We start from the raw sequence: 10,912 nt of genomic DNA, 5'->3' as shown, positions 1-10,912 counted from the left end.
CATGATGATAGCTCCTCAGAAATATAATAATCTACTCACAATAGAAAATCATTTGGGAGTGAAATTAGATTGACCTCATCTAGAGATGCAGGGATGATTTATCCTCATTAAAAGCACTCAGTCATCATTGAATGCGCAAAATAGGAGGGTTTCTTATTCTTTTCATATACTTGACAAATAACACGAGGTAACAGGTGAAAGCCATTATCTGTCATTGATTTCCTTCATTACATTTATAGTACTTACTAAGGAGAGGGTGTATATACAGAGAAGGAGACAAGTGTAATGAAGATGCACCTAATATTTTATACATTCAGTGTACATTAGAGTATTGATGTTACTAGCCGCATGAATGATTCAAATATTCGATTTTCTCAAGACTCAGAAACATTCAAATAAGACACACTGCTGAATCTGTTTTAGGAGGGGAAGTCACTGTTGTCTGCTGCTCTTTTTAGCTGTACTGTTGTAATTATAATGTACATAAAGATGAATTTAAAATACATTATATTGCACACCTCTGCAAATAAAGAGTGTCATTTAATCACTGCATTGTTGGCTCTGAAATTAGTTAACACAATGAGCACTGAAAAGTGTCTGTATCATGCAGACGTTTAACATACAATATCAGTGTGTCGGTGTAGTTACAACAGTGTGATATGAGGCTCGTGTTTCCATTTTAGATAATGACACAAACATCACGGTAAACACATCACAAGTCCTGTTTGTGACTGAGCAGCTGACAGTGTAAAATCTGACCCTCACATTCTCTGAGATCTATATTTTGGAGATATTGTAATAGGTTTTCATTAAATGTCAATTAGGGCTTATTTTTGACATTTTTTGGTACAAACAAAAATGTTTGACCAAGTATTGGAAACTTTTATGAACTGAAAGCCAACAGCAACAACATACCCAGGCCTAGTAATCATATGCAATATATGTACTTTTTTAGTATGCCAATACCCTGAGAGGTAAAAATACTATAGCGCAGCAACCTAGTTCCCAGCCTTTTTAGCAAGGTGTAAGACCATGAAGCTTTATTTATATATATGCGTGTAATATATGCATAATTCTAATACTTTTCCATTAATCCATTAATTCACCACCACCGCTTTCTCATCCTTCTTATAACCCCATGGGAGACCCTGATCCCCAGGTTGGAAATATTAGAGGTATACAGAAAGTGCAAACAAAGGTGTACCTATAGAAATATTAAAAGAAAGAATGATTTATGATTCAGTACATTATAAAGTAAATAGAAGATGCAATAACTACAGGTCAATACTTAATGCTCAAGCTATAAAAATAAGCTTTCAAGCATAATTTAAAAATATCGGCCATGAAATCATAATATGGTAAGCTAGAGTTTAGGTGCCAAATCTGCAGAAGCTCTCTGTCCTCACGTACGTAGACTTTAATGGATTTTAATGATCAAACGACTGCAGACAATGTTAGAGACAGAATGTCCATAAAAATTCAGCAATGCACTCTGGGCCTTTTTCATGTAGCGCCCTTTAAGTAATTAAAATAATTTTAAATCAATACAATGAACTGGGACTCTGTTTAATGAGGCAGAACCTGGCCCATACAGTGATATCACAGACATAACATTAATCATATCACACACAGTGTCTCTTTCATGCTAATGCATTACAAGCAATCTGCATATTGTGTGATGTGGGCAGACAAGTCTGTATCAGTAAATATTTGGGCCTGTGCATCTGCAGGAAGATAAACATCTGACACATCCCATATTAACCTCTTCCTATAGACTAATTTTGAAATATCCATATGTACTAATTAGGTCGTCTTGACGATGGTAAGGACATAAGTGCGGACAGAGTGGCAGAGTGGTGAAGTGTGGCTCCCATTCTCTACTTCACCATTGCCCTGCAGTCGTGCAGCCAAGCGGGAGGTGGGCAGACCAACACAAAACAGTGTGATGTAAGAGCTGCACAAGCAGGGAACTTTCTGAGGCAACTCACGCACATACTTCACCCATATATATGTATGGGTGCAGACGGTATGACAACTACAACCTTTGATATTCCTTTTTGTAGCTTGTAAACAAGGATCTGACTGAGGAACCCCCACTGAGAAAATGTGAGATTAAGATGACAGGTTGAGGTGTTACTGTGTCCTGTCTCATCGAATTTCTTGTCTCTCTGTCTGGATTGTGTGTATGCATATGTATGAGCCAGACAGTTGCAATGCAGTGTTTCTATTTAGGATGGAAAATACACCAAAATCCCCCAGTCAGGTGTAAATATTGCTAGTTTGCTGATATTCAAGTCTCAAGTCAAGGTATGTAAAAAAGATCAGAGTGAAAAATTCCCTGAGTTGTTTATCAAAAGTGAACAATGATGCAATTAGAGTGGCTTAAAGGACTCAGTTGACTTAAAAAAAAAAAAGTAAGGCCAGATTGCTCCTCTCTCTCGGTTGACTGACTATTTGCTGTGGGTGGCTCCACCTTCGGCAATTTTACAATGGACCAGTTTATGATTCTGTGCACATTGAGAGACAACAAAGTTGTGTAACAGCAGATAAAATGTACTGAGGTGGTATTTAAAAGTGTAATTATACATTATACAATGTTAATAAACCTCATGTGCAGCACAAAACCAACAATTAATTGTTCTTACTTAAAAGTATTGTGCATGTATCCAAAGGCTGATATATCTTATTCCTGTGTGCCATTGACCTCGGTTGTTGTCCAAAAACTAATAAAAGTTTTAGAAACAGCTCCAAGGACTAATAACCTCTTGGCCTTGTTCAACAGTGTACATTGTAAATCTCTTACCTTGAAAGAAATGTGTGATTTCAACTCAGAAGAAGGTGAAGTTGCTCCAGAAATAGCTACTCTGCTTCTACATTATTGAATCTCAAATTTATGACAATATTAGATATATTCAGCCATCACTCTATGAACAGCACTATCAGTCTTTTGGTCTGTCTACCACTTTGACTGAAAGGTCTCAACAACTATTGAATAAATTGCCACAAGAGTTTGTCCAGACATTTATGTTCCTCAAACGTTGAATCCTCATGACTTTGGTGATCACTTGACTTTCCCCTCAGGTTTCCCAGGTTGATATTTGTGGTTTTGAGTGAAATATCTCAACAACAATTTAATGAATTACAATGATTAGATGCAGACATTCATGTTTCCATCAAGATCAATTGTGATTGTAAATTTGGTGATCCTTTAAATGTCCTTCTAGTATCATGGTTGGTTCAAATTTTAAAATTGTCAATTAGTTTGGTTTCAATCAACCCCCCCCCCCAAAAAATGTACTGTATAATGATACATAAAGTTATTGATCCCATATAGGGCTCTATCCATACATCCACTCCTAGTTTGTCACAGTAAAAAGCAACTGAATTATACAATAGGTGCAATCCTTTGAATGTGAGCGTGCATCCCTATGTGACTATCCCTTCCCTACTGTGAATCTATATATAAGGTAAAGTTACTCCAGTTGTCTTTCATCTATAACAACATTTCTCAGCAGTTGGGACTGGACTGCTTATCCTCCTGCTGGGATGAATGAATCCCCTTCATCCTCCTCTACTGTTGTTCCCAGTGGTTCTTTTTTACAACCCATTGTTTTCAAAGCTCCAGTTATTTTCTCTGAAAATAAACGCCTGTCCTCTGCCGCTGTGGACAAAGAGCCACAACACAGGCATGTTATGCTATTTTGGAGAGAGAGATCTTGATTGCTCATCCCGTCTTTCTAAATTTGTATAAAGGAGTTTTTTTGTTGTTGTTCCTTTCAGTTGGAGATTATGTTTATCTATAGCGAGACAAGTTTGATTTACAATGAGTAGGACGATGAATTTAACACGGCGTGAGCACATTGTGAAGCTTTTCTGACTATGAAGTGGCATTTTAAAGCTATTGTATGGATATGAGCGGAAAAAGGGTGCATACTTTCATATAGAGAGCCGCTACAGTGCAGAGTGAAGTTTTGTTCAACTGTTGAGGTGAAATCACTTTAACCGAGGCTGTGATTGAATGGGAACGACACAGGCAACAAAGGACCAAAAGGGAACGGAATTGGAAGAGAGAGAGAGGTAGAAAAAAAAGAAGATATGGTGAAAAATCTTCCCCTTGTAGCCAGTGGCTGTCTTTCCTTGAGTCAGAGCGCCGTCTACTCCCTCGTCTGTGTATGTTAGAAACCCCACCTCCCCCAGAGCTTCTCTCCTCCCCTCCCCTCTTCTCTCAGTCTCTGGCCGAGGAATCCCAGGCAGCATTTAATTGCAGAGTGCAAAGGCTTTAGTTGGGCTAATGAGCTCAGCACCGGAGCTGGGACTCTTTCACGCACTCTCAGACAGACAGAAACCCATATGGAGTCTTTTACCGGAGGAGCCTCACAGGGGGGCTGGATTTCAGGTGGAGAGGAAAGAAGGATTTCACATATTCAGGTACAGTCGACTATGTGAGAGAATATACCAGAGGCAAGAGACGGAGTAAGAGGTAGAGAGAGAGAGTAGAGCGGGAGAGGGGAGGGGAGGAAACGGGAAATACACAGCCAGAGTGAGAGAGAGAGAGGGGGAGAGAGAAAGAGAGAGAGACTGGAAGCCTGCAGCAGCAAATGAGACAGAACAACGAGGCGGGAGAGGTAGAAAGAGAGACAGAGTGGGAGGGAGGAGGAGAGGGGCCCCATGTAGGAGAGAGGGCTACAGGGTGAGGAAGCAGAAGGAGTAAGAAAAAGTTAGCAGAAGTACATGTCGGAGAAAGGGAGTCCTAGGGAAGAAGAAAAGAACGGGCAAGGAGATTAACAACTACAGGAGAGAAGAAGAAGTGAAACAACGGACAGGAAGGAAGGGGAGGGAGAAGTCGTGGGCAGAGGAGAAAAAAGAGCTGAAGAAAAGTTTTCTTGTGGGAAGACGCAGATGAGGAAAACAGAGCGAGTGAATGACTGGGCTGGAGAGAGCAGGGAGGGGAGGAAACCAGTTGTTTTCTAAGGCGTTTTCCCCACAAGCCTCTGGACTTCTTTGGACATGTACACAGAAGGCGCACAAACAACGGGACACCACCGATTCCTTCAGCACAACAATACCCCCATCCCCTACCCCTGCCAGCATTGCGTCCACTATGAGCAGACGTACAGTCATCACGGTGGGCCGGGATACCAATCAGCATCAGCCAGACAGACAGACCACCCATCGCTGGACTGCAGGGGAGACATCCAGGCTCCTCGGGTTAAAGACGTAGGAGGGAGAGCTTTCGGAGTGGACAGAGTTGAGAGAAGCGGTCATCGCAGCCCACAGAGGAGGCCTGTGTTTGCAGGGCCCGGTCCTTACAGCCAGTCGGATGACTTGAGCCAAGTTTGCCCCTGGGAGTTGAACCCTGCCCAGTGGAACTACCCACTGGAGCCTGGGGTGAGACACTACCCGTCTGTCAGAGAACAGTGTGGCTGTGTGGTGCGCAACAACACCAGGGCACACCCCTTTAACACTGTAATACCGCATCCACTCCCTCATCTTCAGGCCAAAAGTCAGGGGTATGCGCACCAGAGGACTGTCAGGTACGTATCTGTGGACAAGGAAGAGCAAGGCTATGAATGCACCTCTGAGAACTGTCATTTGGAGCTGCACGCTCCCCAGTCAGGTCATTTGTACATGCCAAATGTACCAAATGGCCACTGTGGACCAAAGTCTGTGTTCTTTGAGGGAGGGGAGGAAAGAGATATCCATCAGGACCAGAGCAGACTGAAGGGTGGATCAGAGGAGGGATGTAATGGACGCAGTGGTTCTCACAAAGGTTTTTTTCCCACTGAAGTCCCACAAAAACACTTGAACCAAAGCAGACGGAAGGGGCCCTATGGTGCTCCCTCTGACATCATCAGTCCAGAAGCCTCAAAATCGAACGACCATCAGCGCCAGTGTTCGGAAGTGGTGAAGCAGAAGAGGAGGCAGGATTTGGTGAGGGATCAAATACGACAAGTGGTGACAAACCTGGAAGACGTGTTGGGGGGTTTAAAGCAAGTTCACGTGGAGATGAAAGAGGTAGGAAGGTCTATTATTATACGTGTTTACTCTTTTTGTACATCAGGTGTCTTAACATGAAGGTCTGCGTCAGGTGCAGATGCCCCAGCCTTTCATCAGTACTCCCCTGGATATTGTGACATTTAAAACTATTAACACACAGCTCAGATGCTGACAAAATGAGCCACTGTGCAGATCAGTTTGACACAGGTTGCTGTCTGCGTGTGTGTCAATGTCTGTTCATGTGTGTGCGCACGCCGACTGCATTGTTTGTGACTCACTCATCATCTCTTACCGAAGTGGTGATTGAGAACAATTTGCAATGACCTTTTGCAGAACGCTGCAGAAATTGGCAGTGTTCCGGCCAGCACATTAAAACGCCTGGCTCGAGACTGTTACTAACTAAATTATGCCTTGCTCTTGCATGCAGCTGTAAAACAGCACTGATTCACAGTTGAATGCATCTGTCGAAAGCCTAGCATTGTACTGAAGCAACATTATGAATAAAAATATCTCTGTGATTGTGTATTGAGACAGCTGAAGACCAGGGACACCAGCTTTGATTTGGATGAGTACTTTTACATTTATGCAGTACAGTTTGGACAGGTATCGACTCTCTTTATTGTCCCTCAGGTCGTCGACCAGATTGATCGTCTCACAGCCAATATCGACCTCAATGAGGAGGCGCTCAGCATCACTCATGGGTCATCCAATAATTTTCACGGCTCAGCTCATCCAGGTGACCTCAGAGTTGCCCCGCTGTCCAATCACAAACCTGCACCAGTGCAGGTGTCGCAGCACTTCGATGAAGACTGCATCATCCTAAGAACTAACTCTCCATCCCCTGTGCACATGGCATCGGTTGTCAAAACTAGCTGCTTCACCCCACCCAGCCACAGTAAGGAAATCAACCATGAAAAGCCAGGTGTAAACGGCCACCAGCCTCACCTGTACTCCCACAGAGACTCCAACCATATCGGCCATCCAGAGCCTCATCCGCAGAGCTTAGACCCTAAGGTCATCATTGGGAACAGCACCTCCAGTTCAAGGACTCAGAAGCCTCCACCGTACCCTCAAAATGGGCGGTGTGGGAAGGGCTCATACCCACCTCCCAAGCCTGTGAGGACCCCTGCGTACCCAGGTAGAGGCCGCCAGAGCACCAGCATGGTGTGAAGGAGGGGGTGGTCTGCCCCAGTGCCATGGGGGCCTGAAACATGAGACCCTGCTGCAGTGAGTGGAGGTCAGAGTGGGACCAGGCAGGGGAACAACTCATGGTAAGTGCAGATAGAAGAGGACTTTTTTTCTTCTCCTCTTTTACGGTGTTGATGTTTCCGTCAGCACTCACAGCCGATGACGTTTGCTGTGTTTACTGGCAGCGTAGTTTTCAAAGTCAGTAAATGAATTGCAGTGTTCCTCCCTCTTACAAAAAAGGGTTTATGTGTGTGTTTGATGTATGTGAGTGTGGTGTCTGTGTGGGCGGCGGGGGGAGTGTAATGTGTCTGCTTTTGTTGATGTCACATGATTTCCCAGTCTTCACCACACTGCAAAATGTGTCTGCTTCAGCAAGGGAAATAAGAAATCAGTGTTTTGTTAAATTCCTGAAATCTTCAGTTTGGTTAGACATGTACCCAGATGTGTGAGATCGTTTCACTTGATGAAGTAAACTTGAGGTGATTTGAGGAGTTTCATTTTAAACATTTGATCTTGCTAACAAAGTAGTGCTCTCAGCTGCTGCTTTAGACATATTTTAAAGCACAGCTCTTTAAAAAAAAGGCAAGTTGTATTACAGAAAGCAACGTATATACATTTATATATAAACCAACCTCATATACATTTTTCTTACTTTAGTAACAAAATTTGAAGGCAGACAGGAAGATAAAATCTTAAGACAGACTTTTTTTTGCAGTGTAACTTAGTCATAACTTCGAGGGAACTGAGAGTTGGCAGGAGCTCAGTCGTTTCTGGCAAAGGAAGACCCCACAGCCGCTTGCTTTGAATCATGTGACACAAAGGAGGCGTCATTTTATTTACAGGATGATCATAGCTCTGACTCAGGATTGGCATAATTTACTGTTAGGGGTTGATGAGGAGCTAAGCCTTTCTTCTCATGCCACAGTCAGATGTGTCATTACTGACTGTAAACTAGAAGAGCACCTAAGATGACATCTGTGAAAAAGACCCTGGAGCAGAAGTGTACATTTAAACAGCAGATACATACACTTCAGTATTTCCCTAAAAAAAAGGTCCAGCATTGCAGATGCTGAAGAGACATACATGCATGTTTCTGTACTTCCCTCTTGTGCAGAGTATGCGTAACTGCAATCTATTTTTCTGGCCTCTAAGAGTTGGGCAAGCACAATCTGGTTTTAATCATAAAACCCCCTGGCCAAGTGCCAGAATGGAGTGAGGCAAACTCTTGGTATATTTGTGACGTCCATATAAACACGAGCACCGCTGCACAGCAAAGCAGCTCTCCACACTTTATGCTGCAGGGAGAGACGCACTCACGAGGGTGCAGCTTCAGGTAGAGGCTGTCAGCCAGGGAGATGGATTGAAAAGTGTATGTCTTTGAGCTTTCATTTATTTAGTGAGATGAGAGTTTATTTGGTTGTGAGTGTAGCTCTTCTGTTCAATGCTGTCCTTTCTTTTGGTTTTCAAAGTCTTTCAAAGCACTGTTGCTGTTACCATTTTAAAGGCCTGAATCATCTGAATTAGTCATCCAGAGCAGGTTCAATGTTAAAATGGCCAACACAACAGATATTGCGCAAAGCAACTCAGCCAAGCACAAACACCCTTTATGCTTACCTGAACTTACCTGAACCTAACTAATCTATCCTTGAATGTAAAAGTTAGAATTCTTTCCATCAGTCCTTTTCTTTATTGATCATAGTCTTATCTTAAGCTTCTTAAGATGGTCATCCTGGTGCAGAAGAAAAAAAATAAAAGATAGGAAAAAGTTGGATATCTAATACAAGCAGTCAGTCATTTTATTGATTGGTGATATGCAATAGCTGAGGTAACTGATTAATGGTTTCAGTCATTTTTTAAAGGCAAAAAGACAACTGAATATATATTTGGGTTTTGATCTGTTGGAAGTGTTGGTTTGTGTTACAACTTTTTTTTTTAAATTGATGGATTAATGGAGGAGATAATCTGCAGATTAATTGATGACAAAAATAATTTGTGGTAATTTTAGGCATCCTGTGTCAAAATCACATCTGAAAAACGTTATAATTTTAGTTGATGTTATGCTGTCATGATGTGTATACTCCGAAATAGATTTGTGTTTAATCAAAGTACCACAAACTATACTAAACTGAAATGTCACAGCATCAAAACAAAAAACAAGAAGATATCAATAGTACTGTATAACATTATAAAAATAGAATACTATGTACAATATGAAGATCTATTTTAAACAGTATGAAGCATGAAAAAAAAAATGTAATTGAAATATACTAAATGTCATGTACATAAAAATTAAAGAGATACTGAGGCAAAAATGTTAAAAATACGTGACAAAATGAGGCTCCGGACAGATTGTAACTGTGTAATCTGTCATGTGGTCTATAGTTGATGGATTAGTAAAGTAAATATGTTCGACACGCAATGCGGTGGGAAAGATAGAAGAGTTCATTAGATTCTCCTATCAGGTTAGAGCACCTCTCTGGTAGTATATATAACTTGAAAAAAGTGGAGAGGTGGAAATGTCCTCTCTCTCAAGGTCTAAAACTTTGTGAGTGAACATCTCTTGAGACATTTTTTTTCTTTCTGACGAAACCTGGTTCATTGTGCTCCTCCGCAAGATAAGCAACATGACTCACAAGGACATCCCTATACACACACACACATACACACATGCACTGTCTCGCTTGTACAGTAGAGATGAACTCTGCCAATGACTGATTTTACTGGAAAATCCTTGAGAAGAAGCAGAAATTGTATACATATACAGTATTTGATTGGGGGAACAGAACTGACTCTGAGCTCCCTAAGGTGCTGAGGTCTGAATTTAAATGATTTTTTCCCCCTCCTTCTTTGTTATAATGTTTCCAGCAGGAGCTGATGCCACTGAGACAAGCTGTCAGCCGGTGGAAACAGAGCACGGCCTGAAGGTGGGGATATTTCCAAGGGAAAACTCCCCCCAAGAGTCGACCCGCAACTGTATGTCATGCAAGCAAAGAAGCGTGGAGGGAGGATCTGAAGAGTTGCAGTCAAACCTCAACGAGTATTTCTGCTTTTCTGGTGATGCAGTGGCAAATAATGAGACTGTGAACTGCTAGTAAACACCCACAAATATAACATTAGTTATCTTTCCATGACAGTATTAATTTATTGTTACTATTTTAGTTTTTTACCGCAAAAATATAAATATATATTTTCAGGCAGCTTACACCAGTCTGGATACTACCTAACCTAATGTATGCTATACTGAGATTTCTATCATTCAAACTATTGTACAGATATTTTGCAAATAAAGAGTTTAGACTGTCTTTTACTCTGCTACATGGATGTTTTAGTATGTAAGAAGAAAAGCCAGCAGGGAGGTAGGAAAGTTGGAAAAGCAGGGTGAGGATTAAATTGCAATACAATGGATTCTTCTGCACTTTCCTCATACAAATCAACCTGACATCTCAATTATGTAGCTCAAGCGGTGATCCATTGAGCGTTGAATGTCCCACATTTGAACATGAAATAAAAGAAATGAAGCCAGCATTTCATTGCCCTTGACTCTGCAAAAATGATTTATGCATTCAGTGAGCCTAATATAAGTATCCCAGGCGGTTGTGGAAGTTGTAAGAATAATTCTCGGGCTGATCTAGAGATGGCAGTGTGTGATCTCTCATGGCCTTATTCTGTCAGTGTGCGCTGGCTTCTGGGCCAGTCAGGCCAGCGTCTGTGTCTCTGTTTGTTTAAA

General features: G+C 41.8%; 1 protein-coding gene across 2 annotated transcripts; it reads left to right on the top strand.

The window, feature by feature from the left end:
- Positions 1 to 4,634: 4,634 nt before the first annotated feature.
- LOC133990902 (uncharacterized) lies at positions 4,635 to 10,641 on the top strand. Of its 2 annotated transcripts, none has more exons than XM_062429323.1 (3): positions 4,635 to 6,015; positions 6,628 to 7,268; positions 10,054 to 10,641. In XM_062429323.1, exons 1-2 carry the CDS (start codon positions 5,008 to 5,010, stop codon positions 7,165 to 7,167), a joined length of 1,548 nt encoding a protein of 515 aa, XP_062285307.1. In that variant the 5' UTR covers positions 4,635 to 5,007; the 3' UTR covers positions 7,168 to 7,268; positions 10,054 to 10,641. The 2 variants fall into 2 exon arrangements, with proteins under 2 accessions (XP_062285307.1, XP_062285306.1); XM_062429322.1 differs by having other exon boundaries at positions 10,051 to 10,641.
- The last annotated feature ends 271 nt before the right edge of the window (positions 10,642 to 10,912 follow it).

This window comes from Scomber scombrus, chromosome 11, assembly GCF_963691925.1.
Source record: "Scomber scombrus chromosome 11, fScoSco1.1, whole genome shotgun sequence".
Lineage (NCBI taxonomy): Eukaryota > Metazoa > Chordata > Actinopteri > Scombriformes > Scombridae > Scomber > Scomber scombrus.
This window is presented reverse-complemented; position numbering and strand designations above follow the sequence as displayed.

What these genes read in the sequence shown, in the direction of transcription:
- LOC133990902 (XM_062429323.1), top strand. Translation starts at nt 5,008, where the DNA reads ATGTACACAGAAGGCGCACAAACAACGGGACACCACCGATTCCTTCAG. An exon ending in TTCACGTGGAGATGAAAGAG is followed by an intron (nt 6,016 to 6,627) that starts GTAGGAAGGTCT and finishes ATTGTCCCTCAG; the next exon opens with GTCGTCGACCAGATTGATCG.